The 16,116-nt window shown below is 43.0% G+C and overlaps 1 protein-coding gene and 1 long non-coding RNA gene across 2 annotated transcripts in view; both read left to right on the top strand.

The window, feature by feature from the left end:
* The window catches only part of LOC130296270 (keratin, type I cuticular Ha6-like), a 9,386-nt gene extending 3,704 nt beyond the window's left edge, over positions 1-5,682 (top strand). Inside the window, exons 2-5 of the mRNA XM_056547662.1 lie at positions 332-414; positions 1,703-1,859; positions 4,352-4,513; positions 5,548-5,682. Of these exons, the coding sequence (XP_056403637.1) occupies positions 332-414; positions 1,703-1,859; positions 4,352-4,513; positions 5,548-5,682 (537 nt within the window). The remainder of the gene's footprint in view (positions 1-331; positions 415-1,702; positions 1,860-4,351; positions 4,514-5,547) is intronic.
* Positions 5,683-6,455: 773 nt separating this feature from the next.
* On the top strand, positions 6,456-15,841 carry LOC130296602 (uncharacterized). The gene is made up of 3 exons (XR_008849242.1): positions 6,456-6,611; positions 13,889-13,920; positions 15,528-15,841. It is a non-coding gene; the product is annotated as an uncharacterized LOC130296602 (long non-coding RNA).
* Positions 15,842-16,116: the final 275 nt, after the last annotated feature.

The following is a 16,116-nucleotide window of genomic DNA, read 5'->3' on the forward strand; positions in this document are numbered from 1 at the left end:
GCAGTTTGCCGAAACGTTGCACCGCTATCACATTTATGGTGTGAATAAACTTGGAAGCCTTTCCACTTGATCCTGGACCTCTGATTATTTGTGCTGTGGTGGAGATTGCATATATATATATATATATATATATATATATATATATATATATAAATATATATATATATATATATATATATATATGTATTACACAATGGTCTCATAAATAACTAAGTGTAATATATATATATATATATATATATATATATATATATATATTACACTTAGTTATTTATGAGACCATTGTGTACGGTATATAAAATAAATCGAAATACATTTTTTATTCCTGTAGGTACTCTCGGCCAGGGAACAAAATGCTGACCTAAGTCAAAAGATGGAGGATTATCAAATGACTGCTGAAGGCTACAGAAAAAGGTAAGTCTTAAAGGGGTACTCCTGTGGAAAACATTTATTTTATTTTATTTCTTTTCATATTAACTGGCTTCAGAAAGTTAAAGAGATTTGTAAATTACTTCTATTAGAAAATCTTAACCCTTCCAGCACTTATCAGCGGCTGTATGCTCCACAGGAAGTTGAGTTGTTCTTTTCTGTCTGACCACATTGCTCTCTGCTGACACCTCTGTCCATGTTAGGAACTGTCCAGAGTAGGAGCACATCCTCATAGCAAACCTCTCCTGCTCCGGACAGTTCCTAACATGGACAGAGGTGTCAGCAGAGAGCACTGTGGTCAGACAGAAAAGAACAAATCAACTTCCTCTGCAGCATACAGAAGCTGATAAGTACTGGGAGGATGAAGATTTTTAAATAGAAGTAATTTACAAATCTGTTTAACTTTCTGGAGCCAGTTGATATGAAAAAGAATTGTTTTCCACCAGAGTACCCCTTTAGGATGTCTTCAGAAAAAATAAGGGGTAACATCAAATGCATGCATTGTAGTATGAGTCATCTAATATGAGTAGACAAGAACATTTGAGCATAGGCTTCTTGCAGATGTTAAAGGGGTTCTCCACCATAAGGTTATTTTAGTACGTACCTGGCAGACAGTAATGGACATGCTTAGGAAGGATCTGCACTTGTCTTGGGGATAAATGACTATGTTGTGAAATAACCATAACACTGAGGCTAGCTTTTTGTGAACTGGTATTTCCTGTTTGAGTTTTCTTCTTTTGCCTACAAATTCCATAATTCAATTTCCCTCCCTCCCACACATCAGCCACCCCACCCATTGAAACATGAATGAGCTGCAACCATTCAAAAGACCTGTGGTTTTCAATCAGGGTGCCTACAGAGGTTGCATTAGTTGCAGATTGATCCCTCTCCCACCAAGCGATCGCTCCACCCATTGAAGCAGACAGGCTCCATGTCATCAGCTGACTAGTGATGTCAGGTCTCGGCCGCATTGCAACGTCATCTTGTATGCTGTTAAAACCGTAGTATACTACCGTTTTAGGTCCGGTCACAAAACTGGGCAGAAATGAGCCGATCTGAGTCACTGTTTGACTCCGGTCGGCTCATCAAAGTGAATGGATTTCAGCACCAGTCCGACTGGGGTACGGGAGCGCACGGTTTTCCTCTACCCCAGGCGGATCCGGCAACCATAGGCTGCAGTCGTGGTGTGAATGCAGCCTAACAGAGAGACATTTGTCACATCTTTAGAATGATCATTTCTTGTGATGTTATTGTTCATTGATCTCCTTTGCAGCCATGAGATGGAGCACAGGATGAGGACCAACGCTGAAGAGGAATTATACAAACACTATAGAATACAGGGAATGATTAACCAGGATAGTCAGGATCTGGGGGAACATGTACAAAACCTGAAGAAGGAGCTTCTTGGATTAAAGAAAACAAGCGAAGAGGTAAGAAGAAAGGATTCACCTTATAGTTGTAGAGAAAATTTAAATATCTGATTCTTTAAATCAGCTATCCAGTAGGACTCGTTGGTTCTCTTTGGTAAGTCTGTTGTGCTTTTTGCCATCACATTTACAACATTTAGCTTAAAAGGGTACTCCGCTGGAGCCGGCGCCGGGAGCTCGTGACGTTATAGCCCCGACCCCTCATGACATCACGCCTCATCCCCTCAATGCAAGTCTATGGGAGTCCATGAGGGGGCGGGGCTATGATGTCACGAGCTCCCGACACAGGCTCCAGCGTTGTTCCAAACGCTGAACAGTGGAGTACTCCTTTAAGTGTTCTAATGAGGTTTTCTATGCAAACTTTATTTGTTCATGTGGTAGAGCTTAAAGGGGTACTACCGTGCTGACAACTTATCCCCCATCTAAAGAATAGGGGATTTGTTGCCTGATTGTGCGGGGTCCTGCCGCTGGGGACCCCCGCGATCTCGCACGCAGCACCCATCTCTCATCAGGCCCCGCAGCGAACATCGCTCCAGGCCTGATGACTGCCGATCACGGGGCCGGAGTATCGTGACGTCATGGCTCCGTCCCCATGTGACGTCACGCTCCGCCCCTCAATGTAAGTCTATGGCAGGGGGCGAGACAGCTGTCTCTCCCCCTGCCCCCGTCATCAGACCTGGAGCAGATGTTCACTCCGGGGCCTGATGAGAGCGGGGTGCTGCGTGCGAGATCGCGGGGGTCCCCAGCGGCGGGACCCCGCACGATCAGGCAACTTATCCCCTATCCTTTAGATGGGGGATAAGTTGTCAGCATGGTAGTACCCCTTTAAGGCTGAGCTACAGTAACCCAGCATAGTCACTACCTAATTTATGGTGGTATTTACTTCTGACTTTAAAGGGGTTTAAAAAAAACATTATTTTAAATCAACTGGGGCCAAAAAGTTATACAGATTTGTAAATTACTTCTATATAATAAATCTTAATCCTTCCAGTACATATCAGCTGCTGTGTTTTCCAGAGGAATAATTCATAAAGAAAAAGGCGTCAAACAGGACATAGATATCACAAAGTATACTTTATTAACATGAATCCAAAATGACAAGACATTTAAAATAATTTAAAAGAATACATATATAGTAGTAAACATGAATCCAAAAAGTGCTGAGAGAGAAACGGGGGCTATGCTTGTCTGCCAGGGGAAGGGTTAAATAAATAGTGCACAATAAGTATTGACTCCCGTGGATTAAAATAACGAAATACTTTACCAAGTGGAGCAAGGAGTACAGCGCTACAGCCACCCGCCACCCAACGTTTCACCAATGAAGGCTTCTTCCGGAAGAAGCCTTCATTGGTGAAACGTTGGGTGGCGAGTGGCTGTAGCGCTGTACTCCTTGCTCCACTTGGTAAAGTATTTCGTTATTTTTGTCTAGTTCAGGTTTTGTCCTACCTATAATGTGTTATTGATCCCCTGAGGCTCCCTTATCTGCTCTTTGATTTTTTGTACTTACTTGCGATCCGAGCATATTTGCTGGATCCGACTCTAATATTTAATCCACAACCTATGAGCCGTAGCCTCCCTCATTAATCCACGGGAGTCAATACTTATTGTGCACTATTTATTTAACCCTTCCCCTGGCAGACAAGCATAGCCCCCGTTTCTCTCTCAGCACTTTTTGGACTCATGTTTACTACTATATATGTATTCTTTTAAATTATTTTAAATGTCTTGTCATTTTGGATTCATGCTAATAAAGTATACTTTGTGATATCTATGTCCTGTTTGACGCCTTTTTCTTTATGAATTATTCTATGTCTTGTGGCGTAGGACCTACTGTGTGGGAATCTTTTCTTTTGGTATCCCCTTTTTCCAGAGGAAGTTAAATTGTTCTATTCAATATTCTCTCTGACCACAGTGCTCTCTGCTGACACCTCTGTCCATGTCAGGAACTGTCCAGAGCAGGAACAAATCCCCATAGCAAACCTCTCCTGCTCCAGACAGTTCCTGACATGGACAGAGGTGTCAGCAGAGAGCACTGTGGTCAGACCGGAAAGAAGTACACAACTTCCTCTGCAGCATATGGTAGCTGATAAGTACTGGAAGGATTAAGATTTTTTTTGGAAGGATTTTTTTTATATTAAATAGAAGTAATTTACAAATCTGTATAACTTTCTGGCTGAATTTTTTTTTTTCCACCGGAGTACCCATCTATTTTACTTTTGTGTACACCGTAAACCTCTGATAATATGTTAACTTTTTGTTTGGTCGAGACCCTCTAAAGACCCCATGGAGGGCAACTTTTAAACACCCAATAAGACAAAGTTATTTGCGGTACAACAAAAATAACTTGAAGCGGTCCCAGATTTCTTAATCTATGTCAGTGAAACAATGTATGTAGGCAATACCTAAAAACCTGAGTCAACCTGTCCATCCAAAATAACCCATTATGTGTAAATGTTTTCAGATTTAACTAGTTTTATCCTTTGATGGCCTTGCAGGAGATAACTGGTCTACAAGCTCAGCTAGGAACCAGAGTCAATGTGGAAGTAGAGACTGCACCTTCCATAGATCTAAATGCAACCTTGTGTAGGATTCGAAATGAGTATGAAACCCTGATGGAGAGAAACCTCAATGATATTGAGAAAATGCACCAAGAAATGGTAAGCACGTCTTAAAGGGGTACTCCGCTGCTCAGCGTTTGGAACAAACTGTTCCGAACGCTGGAGACGGCGCCGTGAGCTTGTGATGTCATAGCCCTGCCCACTCATGACGTCACATCCCGCCCCCTCAATGCAAGTCTATGGGAGGGGGCGTGACGGATGTCACGCCCCCTCCCATAGACTTGCATTGAGGGGGCGGGGCATGACGTCATGAGGGGGCAGAGCTATGACGTCACAAGCTCCAGGCTCCAGCGTTCGGAACAGTTTGTTCCAAACGCTGAGCAGCGGAGTACCCCTTTAAGAGACTGGGCCCCAATGTTAAAAACAGTGATGGGGGGACTATCATTAAAACTATTTTTTTCTATTGCAAATGGTATATTTATGGTAAATAAAAAAAATCTTTCTAATGTACTTTGTTTAAAAAATAAAATAAAGTTTTCTGTGTTTTGTTTGTGTTTAAAAAAGCTGCCACTAGGTGTCTCCCTACTTGTCGAGAGCACATTTCCCTCTCTCTCTCTCTTGCACAGACTTTGGACTTCTGCTGGCCTGGCACAAGTCCAAAATCAGGAAATGCAGTCTGGAGTGCTGAGAGGTGTGTGTGTGGGCAGCCTTAGCCAATCATAGCTCATCTCACACTTAACTGCTCTGGGCTGTGTGTAGCAGAGTGAGGGAGGAAGTTCTCCCCTGTATGGCTTCAGATGATGTCACAGCCTGCTGGGGAACGCCTCCTTCCCAGTCTGTGAATCTGACTGAGCAGAAAATACAGAGCAATATCAAGGTAGAAAACTAAAAAATAATAAAAATAAAGGCAGGGGGTGGTTTATCATGATGGGAGCAGTGAACTGGGAGACTTATAACATTTCACAAGATCATGAGAGGTTCTCTTTAACTTACAATATGTCTTTGCTTATAGAAGGGGAGCCCTGATCAGGTGATGTCCTTATAGACAATACAGACAAGGGTTGTCTTCTTGAGACAACCTCTTTACGTTATGACAACCTCTTTATGTATTTTTTTGTTTTTTGATTCTCTAGATTTTCGAACTGTCCCGAGAAGTATTTTCTGGCATTGAACAACTCCAACTATCCAACAATGAGGTCACGGGATTAAAGCTCAGAATGCTCACACTAGAGACTGAACTAAAGAAAGAATGGAGTTTGGTAAGTTGAGCAGTTTTACATGTCATTTGTGGTTCGATATGGGAATCAATACTATTTTGTCAGCCCTTTAAATGGGTACTCCGCCCCTAGACATCTTATACCCTATCCAAAGGATAGAGGATAAGATGTCTGATCGCAGGGGTCCCGCCGCTGGGGACCCCCGCGATCTCCCTGCTGCACCCGACGCTCTAAACGAACGTCGGGTGCAGCAGGGAGATCGCGGGGGTCCCCAGACATCTGGCACCCGGCCCCCCGGACATCAGGTGCACGGAGCAAACTTTGCTCCATGCCGGATGACTGGTGGGGCGGAGGCTCGTGATGTCACGGCTACGCCCCACTCCTGACATCATCGTCACACACCCCCTCACTGCAAGTCTATGGGAGGGGGCGTGATGGCCATCACGCCCCCTCCCATAGACTTACATTGAGGGGGAATGGCCATGACATCACAAGCGGGGCGCGGCTGTGATGTCCCAAGCCTCCGCCCCGCATCGCCAGTCATCGAAAGTTTGCTCCGTGCATTGGATGTCTGGGGTGCCGCAGCCGAGATTGTGGGGGTCCCCAGTGGTGGGACCCCCCGCGATCAGACATCTTTTCCCCTATCCTTTGGATGGTGGATAAGATTTCTAGGGGCGTAGTACCCCTTTAAGAACAAGGCATATTAATTATGTGGCAACCATAACCCATATAATGTCTTAATATATAATTTTAATGCAGATAAGAGCCTATGAGTGCACACTGGAAGAGATTCGTGATCAATACCGCTCTGACCTTAGTCATCTACAGAATTCGATCAATATAAACGAATCTCACCTAGCGGACGTCCAATCTAAGCTCAAATATCTAAACTACGAGTTCAACGTTTACAAGGATCTGAGCTCATCCCTGGAGAAGGACATTGATACATACAACTACCTGCTGGAAAGACACGAGGCTATGTATGAATTATGAGCATTAGAATATTTGTATAATGTTATGACACATAGTTTGAGCTGTGATGCCAGTGTTGACGGCTGGTGATGGTGAACATTTGGGGCGCCATTCTGGGGAGTGTAGTAATATATTGTGCAATTACAATATATTATTCAGTCTTCTTAGCGCCAATGTTTCTCTGTTTGGAGCAATAAGGGCCTGATGTGTGGCACATGGGGTGTTCCCCAGGCTTATAATCAGGTGTGAGCATTTCTGCCACTTAATCCTTTAAAGGGGTACTCCGCCCCTAGACATCTTATCCCCTATCCAAAGGGGATAGGGGATAAGATGTCAGATCGCCGCGGTCCCGTTTCTGGGGACCCCTGGGATCCCTGCTGCAGCACCCCGCTATCATTACAGCACAGCGCGAGTTCGCTCTGCACGTAATGACGCGCAATACAGGGGCCGGAGCATTGTTACGCCACGGATCCGCCCCTCGTGATGTCACGAGGGGCGGAGCCATGACGTCACGCTGCTCCGTCCCCCGTATCGCCCGTCATTACGCAGTAATGATGGCGGGGTGCCGCAGCGGGGATCCCGGGGCTCCCCAGTAGCGGGACCGCGGCAATCTGACATCTTATCCCCTATCCTTTGGATAGGGGCTAAGATGTCTAGGGGCGGAGTACCCCTTTAAAGGGGTACTCCCATGGAAAACTTTTTTTTTTTTTTTTTAAACCAACTGGTGCCAGAAAGTTAAACAGATTTGTAAATTTGTAAATCACTTCTATTAAAAAATCTTAATCCTTCCAGTACTTTTTACGGGCTGTATACTACAGAGGAAATGGTTTACTTTTTAGTTTTCTCTGATGTCATGACCACAGTGCTCTCTGCTGACCTCTGCTGTCCATTTTAGGAACTGACCAGAGCAGAAGAAAATCCCCATAGCAAACATATGCTGATCTGGACAGTTCCTAAAATGGACAGCAGAGGTCAGCAGAGAGCACTGTGGTCATGACATCAGAAAAATCCAAAGAGAACAGAATGTATACAGCCCATGAAATGTATTGGAAGGATTAAGATTTTTTTAATAGAAGTAATTTACAAATCTGTTTAACTTTCTGGCACCAGTTGATTAACCCCTTAAGGACGCAGGACGTAAATGTACGTCCTGGTGCGGTGGTACTTAACGCACCAGGACGTACATTTACGTCCTGTGCATAACCGCGGGCATCGGAGCGATGCCCGTGTCATGCGCGGCTGATCCTGGCTGCTGATCGCAGCCAGGGACCCGCTGGCAATGGCCGACGCGGGCGTCCGCCATTAACCCCTCAGGTGTCGGGATCAATACAGATCCCGGCATCTGCGGCAGTGCACGATTTGAATGAATGATCGGATCGCCCGCAGCGCTGCTGCGGGGATCCGATCATTCAGAACGCCGCACGGAGGTCCCCTCACCTTCCTCTGTCCAGCTCCCGGCGTCTCCTGCTCTGGTCTGTGATCGAGCAGACCAGAGCAGAAGATCACCGAAAACACTGATCTATTCTATGTCCTATACATAGAACAGATCAGCATTAGCAATCATGGTATTGCTATGAATAGTCCCCTATGGGGACTATTCAAGTGTAAAAAAGAAATTAAAAAAATGTAAAAGCAAAAGTAAAAAAAAGTGAAAATCCCCTCCCCCAATAAAAAAGTTAAACGTCCGTTTTTTCCTATTTTACCCCCAAAAAGCGTAAATTTTTTTTCACAGACATATTTGGTATCGCCGCGTGCATAAATGTCCGAACTATTAAAATAAAATGTTAATGATCCCGTACGGTGAACGGCGTGAACGAAAAAAAAAAAAAAAGTCCAAAATTCCTACTTTTTTTATACATTTTATTAAAAAAAAATTATAAAAAATTTATTAAAGTTTTTTATATGCAAATGTGGTATAAAAAAAAAAGTACAGATCATGGCGCAAAAAATGAGCCCCCATACCGCCGCTTATACGGAAAAATAAAAAAGTTAGAGGTCATCAAAATAAAGGGATTATAAACGTACTAATTTGGTTAAAAAGTTTGTGATTTTTTTTAAGCGCAACAATAATAGAAAAGTATGTAATCATGGGTATCATTTTAATCGTATTGACCCTCAGAATAAAGAACACATGTAATTTTTACCGTAAATTGTACGGCGTGAAAATGAAACCTTCCAAAATTAGCAAAATTGCGTTTTTCGTTTTAATTTCCCCACAAAAATAGTGTTTTTTGGTTGCACCATACATTTTATGATATAATGAGTGATGTCATTTAAAAGGACAACAGGTCGCGCAAAAAAAAAAGCCCTCATACTAGTCCTTAAGGCCAAAATGGGCTGAGTCCTTAAGGGGTTAAAAAAAAAAAAAGGTTTTCCACAGGAGTACCCCTTTAAGGACTCAGCCCATTTTCACCTTAAATGGGGTACTTAAATCCCTTAAACTGTTCCGAACGCTGGAGCCGGCGCCGGGAGCTTATGAAGTAATATCCCTGCCCCCTCATGACTTCACGCCCCACCCCCTCAATGCAAGTCTATGGGAGGGGGCGTGACGGATGTCACGCCCCCTCCCAAAGACTTGCATTGAGGGGGCGGGGTGTGATGTCATGAAGGGGGTGGGGCTATTATGTCACAAGCTCCTGGTGCTGGCTCGAGCGTTCGAAACAGTTTGTTCATATTGCTGAGCAGCGGAGTATCCTTTTAAAAGGGTACTCCAGTGGAAAACTTTTTTTTTTTAAATCAACTGGTGCCAGAAAGTTACAAATTATTTCTATTAAAAAAAATCTTAATCCTTCCAGTACTTATTAGCGGCTGTATACTACAGAGGAAATTCTTTTCTTTTTGGATTTCTTTTCTGTCTGACCACAGTGCTCTCTGCTGACACCTCTGTCCATGTCAGGAACTGTCCAGAGCAGCACATGTTTACTATGGGGATTTTCTCCTGCTCTGGACAGTTCCTGACATGGACAGAAGTGTCAGCAGAGAGCACTGTGGTCGTGACAGAAAATAAATCCAAAAAGAAAAGAATTTCCTCTGTAGTATACAGCCGCTAATAAGTACTGGAAGTATTAAGATTTTTTAATAGAAGTAAATTGCAGATCTGTTTAACTTCCTGGCATCAGTTGTATTTAAAAAAAACGTTTTCCACCGGAGTACCTCTTTAACCCTTTAAGGACCCGGGCTTTTTCCGTTTTTTCATTTTCAATTTTTCCTCCTTAACTTTATAAAATAATAACGCTTTAAAATTTTCACCTAAAATTCTATATGAGGGCTTATTTTTTGCGTCACTAATTCTACTTTGTAATGACATTAGTCATTTTACCCAAAAATCTACGGTGAAACAGGAAAAAAAATCAATGTGCGACAAAATTGATGAAAAAAACACTATTTTATAAGTTTTGGGGGCTTCCATTTCTATGCAGTACATTTTTCGGTGAAAATTACACCTTATCTTTATTCTGTAAGTCCATACGGTTGAAATGATACCCTACTTATATAGGTTTGATTTTGTCGTACTTCAGAAAAAAATCATGAATACATGCAGGAAAATTTATACGTTTAAAATTGTCATTTTCTGACCCCTATAACTTTTTTATTTTTCTGTGTTCAGGGCGCTATGAGGACTAATTTTTTGTGCCGTGATCTGAGGTTTTTAGCGGTACCATTTTTGTTCTGATCAGACTTTTAGATCACTTGTTATTCACTTTTTTATGGCATAAAAATTGATCAAAAATGCGCTATTTTGGACTTTGGAATTTTTTTTGCGCGTACGCCATTGAACGTGCGGTTTAAAAAGCAGTATATTTTTTATAATTTGGAATTTTTTATTTACACTGTTTTTTTTTATTCTTGGAAATGCCGGGTGATTCAAACTTTTATTAGGGGAAGGGATAATTCAAAGGGTTAATGATTTTTTTTACACTTTTCTTATGAAATATTATAGCTCCTATAGGGGGGGCTATAACATTGCATTAACTGATCTTTTACACTGATTGATGCATCTCCATAGGAATGGATCAATCAGTGTTTTCGGCGATTGATTGCTCAAGCCTGGATCTCAGGCTTGAAGCATTCATTCGGCGATCGGACAGCGCAGGAGAAGGTAAGAAGACCTCCTCCTGTGCTACAGCTGTTCGGGATGCCGCGATTATACCGGGATTATGCCGGGATGCGGCGATCCCGAACAGCTCCCTGAGCTAGCCAGGCACTTTTACTTTAGTTTTTAGCCGATCAGTGCTGCACGCTATTAGCGGCAGGTCCCGGCTTCACTATGACGCCGGGCCCGCCGCGATATGATGCGGGGTCACTGTGTGACCCCGCGTTATATTGCAGGACCGGGACTCAGGGCGTAAGTTTAGGCCCTATGTCCTTAACAGGTTAAGGACTCAAAACAATCTTCGTTTTTGCACTTTCGTTTTTTCCTCCTCATCTTCTAAAAATCATAACACATAAAATTTTGCGCCTACAGACCCATATATGGTCTTGTTTTTTGCGTCACCAATTTTACTTTGTAATGACATCACTTATTTTATAACATAATCTGTGGTAAAACAAAAAATATATATTTGTGGGGTGAAATGAAAAAAAAAAAGCCATCTTGCAACTTTTTAGGGCTTCCGTTTCTACGCAGTACACTTTTCGGTAACAAATGACTCATTATCTTTATTCTTTAGGTTCATACGGTTGCAGGGATACCCAATTTATGTAGGCTTTATTTCTTTTACTACTTAAAAAAATATATAACTTCATGCACCAAAATTTGTATGTTTAAAATTGTCACATTCTATAACTTTTAAATTTTTCTGCGTATGGGGCTTATTTTTTGCACCATGGTCTGTAGTTTTTATCGGCATTACTTTTGTTTTGATGGGACTTTTTAATTGCTTTTTATTAATATTTTTATGGTATATGAAGTGACCAAAATCACTATTTTGGACTTTGGTATTTTTTTACGTGTTCGCAATCGATCGTGCGGTTTAGCTAACTTTATATTTTAATAGTTCGGACATTTACCCACGCGGCGGTACCACATATGATTATTTTTTTTACTACAATATTTTATTTAAAAATAGGAAAAGGGGGGTGATTTAAACTTCTATTGGGGGGGCTTATTCACATGTATTCTCTTATTTTTTTTACTACTTTTTTCTATTTTACTATTTGCATAACTTTGATCAGTGTTACCGCCGCTCTGCTGCTCAGTAGAGTGGAGCAGTAGATCACCACTTGGATGACAAGGAAGCAGGTGAGGGCCCTCCCGTCGTCCAGTAAGCTGATCGGGACATTGCAATTCTGTCGCGATCAACTTTGATTGCGGTGTCTAAAGGGTTAATGCCGGGCATCGGCCCGATCGACGGTGCCCGGCATTAGCCACGGGTCCTGGCTCCCCGTAGCAACCGGGACCCACGAGGTTTAACCCGTTCTCCACCTGTGAGAACAGTTTAAACCCTGTTAGCGGGACACAGGGCGTAAAGGTACGCTCTGAGTCCTTAAGGACTCGGGAACGGGGGCGTACCCGTATGCCCTGCGTCCCTAAGGGGTTAAAGGGAATTAGTCATCAGTATTACCCACACTAGCCTGTTGGTACAGGCTGTAGTTTGGGTGACAATAATTAAAATGATACTTACCAGGATCTTGGTACACGTGGAGTGTTGCCAAGACCCGGGTGCATGGAAACATCTGGCTGGCATCAACTAATGCCCCCACCCCTGTGCTGAGCCTCCACTGCTGCAGCATGGAGCTCCACTCTGCATCTAGACTTCTCTCATGCACATGCCACATAAAAGGTTGATCCACAAAATTAGAATGCCCTGGCTGGGGGAAATGTGAATGAGTGGGTAAGTAACTTTCTCAGTGATAAGAAACAGGCTGTGGTTATTAAAGGGGTACTCTGGTCCAAAACTTTTTTTTTTAAATCAACTGGTGCCAGAAAGTTAAACAGATTTGTAAATTACTTCTATTTAAAAATCTTCATCCTTCCAGTACTTATCAGCAGCTGTATGCTCCACAGGAAGTTCTTTTTTTTTTTAAATATCTTTTCTGTCTGACCACAGTGCTCTCTGCTGGCACCTCTGTCTGTCTCAGGAACTGTCAAGAGCAGGAGCAAATCCCCATAGCAAACCTATCCTGCTCTGGACTGTTCCTGAGCAGAGAGCACTGTGGTCAGACAGAAAAGAAATTAAAAAAGAAAATGACTTCCTCTGTAGCATACAGCAGCTGATAAGTACTGGAAGGATTAAGATTTTTAAATAGACGTAATTTACAAATCTGTTTAACTTTCTGGCACCAATTGATTTAATAAAAAAATTTAATCGGAGTACCCCTATAATTGTACATACACTGATTGGGTGACTGTTACTAGTGGGGATTACAGTGGTAGGTTCTGTGCCATATTCTGTTTCTGACACTGAACTGTGTTAAGCAGTTAACACATCAGAGGACAGTGCACTGTTTATAGTAAATAACACAATAGTGGACAGTGCACTGTTTATAGTAAATAACACAATAGTGGACAGCGCACTGTTTATAGTAAATAACACAATAGTGGACAGTGCACTGTTTATAGTAAATAACACAATACCCCTCTTGATTGGACCTGATGAAGAGGAGGTCTAGCCCCTCGCAACGCGTAGTCCCTTACTAAATAAAGTACTTTGTTTTATTATTTATATTGTCCGCATCGGTTACTGCCTAATGAGGCTACACCTACCTCATCCGGTTACCGCCAATCAGCACCGAGTGAGCGCCGCTACGAGGACCTTTTCTTCCCGGATCCACGGGATATCTCTAAGTACTCATAATGGGGTTCATGAAAACCTCTAAACATAACACAAGACATTATGGAGCGAGCATCATATGGGCTTCAGGAGTCAACATTGACTTGACAACTTATAAATAGTGATGAGCGGCAGGGGCCATATTCGACTTTGCGATATTTCACAAATATATTGATGACTATTCGTCCTATGTTCGAAAAATCCGCTATGTTCGGAAAATCCGCTATGTTCATTCACTTTTTTTCCATGGGAAAATTTCCATAAACATTTGCATAAAAATTTGCATGTAAAAAACAAACAAAAGAAAAACTAATATTCGTCATTACGGATATATAGAACTATATTCTAAATATTCGCGAAATTGCAAAGTGCCGATATTCATGATAAAAATTTGCATCAGGAATATTCGTGCTCAACACTACTTATCCATGGAGCTGATAATAATGATATATTTAAATATTGTATGCTATCATGTTGTTTGTATACATAACCATTTTCATTTCTCTACACAGGACCCAAACACATCATTCCAGAAAAGGAGATGGTAAGTGAATACATTTTCAATAAGATGAAGAACTAAATTCATTATTCAACCAGTAGTGAAAGATTGATCGCATTAGAAAATAATCTGACATTGGCAGAGCTTTGTAACTGAAGAACATACCTATTCCTTAAAGGGGTACTCCGCCCCTAGACATCTTATCCCCTATCCAAAGGACATCTATGGACATCGTATCCTCTATCCTTTGGATAAGATGTCTGATTTTGGGGGTCCCGCTGCTGGGGTTCCCCGCAATCTCTGTGCTTTGACCAGCGTTAATTTAGAGCATCCGGTTCAGCGCCGGAGGCTCGTGACATCACGGCTGTGGCCCGCTCGTGAGGTTACGGCCACGCCCCCTCAATGCTTTGAGGGGGCATGGCCGCGACGTCACGAGTGAGGTGTGACCATGATGTCACAAGCCTCCACCCACATCGCCAGTCATCCAGAGAAGTTTGCTCCAGCCACCGTACGTCTGGGGGCAGCCGAGGATAGGTTTGGATAGTGGATAAGATGTCTAGGGGTGGAGTACCCCTTTAAACATCACATTTAGAATTCATATCCAAAATTTAGTAGAATACTTTTGTTATATTTTAAGATACTGCAGTGTAGATACTTGAAGGGGTACTTCACTGCCCCAGCGTTCGGAACAGGGGGGGTTGTGACATCACGGCCATGCCCCTTGTGATGTCATGTCACAACCCCTCAATGTACGTCTACGGGAGGGGGTGTGGTGGCTGCCACGCCTCCTCCCATAGACTTGCATTGAGGGGGCATGGCATGAAATAATGAGGGGCGTGGCCATGACGTTACATCCCCCGCCACCCTTAACCAGCGTTCTAAACGAACGCTGGGGGCTGCACAGATATTGCAGGGGTCCCAGCTGTGGGGCCACCGCGATCAGACATCTAATTCCCTATCCTTTGGGTAGGGAATAAGATGTATAGAGGCGGAGTACCCCTTTAAGCCATTATTAGAATTAATAAATTAATGTATCTCTTTTATGGATATCTGGTTGGAAAATTATTAATTATTAGGTCTTCCCTATAGACATGGCCACCAAGATACAACATTTGGCCAGTTTTATGGCTATATACCATCTTGGTAAACGTTTCTTACATAAAGTCCGAACAAAAAAACTTTGAAGGTGAGGTATCAAGTATTAAAGGGGTACTCCGGCGCTTAGACATCTTATCCCCTATCCAAAGGATAGGGGACAAGATGCCTGATCGCGGGGGTCCCACTGCTGGGGACCCCCGTAATCTTGCACGCCGCACCCCGTTATAATCAGACCCTGGAGCTTGTCCGCTCCGGGTCTGATTACTGGCGATCACGGGGCTGGAGCATTGTGACATCACGCCTCCGCCCCTGATTGACGTTCACGTTCCGTCCCCTCAATGCAAGCCCATGGGGGTGGCGTGACAGCTGTCACGCCCCCCCCCCCATAGGCTTGCATTGAGGGAGCAGAGCGTGACGTCACACGGGGCGGAGCCGGGACCTCCGCGAGCAGGCATCTTATCCCCTATCCTTTGGATAGGGGATAAGATGTCTAAGTGCCGGAGTACCCCTTTAAAACATACATGTATAGTGTCAACTGATTTATTTTCTTCTAGGAACTCAACTTTGAAAATGACGGTCACGGAAGTAAATGCCCAATTCTGGTGTGAAAGTGATGGAAATACAAATGTCGGATGAGTGGAAATGCTAAACCTTATGCTCGCGGCTTCTTCTTCCACGTCTTCATTTACTCACCTTTTTAACATGGTTTAGTAGGTGACATACATAATACTGGAGATGTACATTCTCAGATGACAATGTTCTCTCCACAACTCAGCCTCTGGTCATGGGTTAGGGATGGGTTATGGTGAGAAAATCTCATGACATAACTCTGTATATACAGGTCCTCGATTGTACAATACAACCTCTAGTCGACCCAAGTGTCAGTCCACCACTGGCGTGTATTCATGAAGAGGGCTCAAGACATGTAGACAACGACTGACCACCCCAACTACTAAAGCCTGTAAAACTAGGAAATAAAAATAGGTATTGTGTTCCCGATTCCCTAGGAGAGAGGCAGGACCGGTCTTCTTCTTGATCTTATTGTCCTCTTGGGAACGCCTTCATTTTTTGGATATTACATGTATGTTAATGTGTACATAAAAGAGTTGTTTGAAATATTATATATGTACAAAATGTATATAA

The sequence above is a fragment of the Hyla sarda genome, chromosome 12 (genome assembly GCF_029499605.1).
Source record: "Hyla sarda isolate aHylSar1 chromosome 12, aHylSar1.hap1, whole genome shotgun sequence".
In the NCBI taxonomy this organism is placed as follows: domain Eukaryota; kingdom Metazoa; phylum Chordata; class Amphibia; order Anura; family Hylidae; genus Hyla; species Hyla sarda.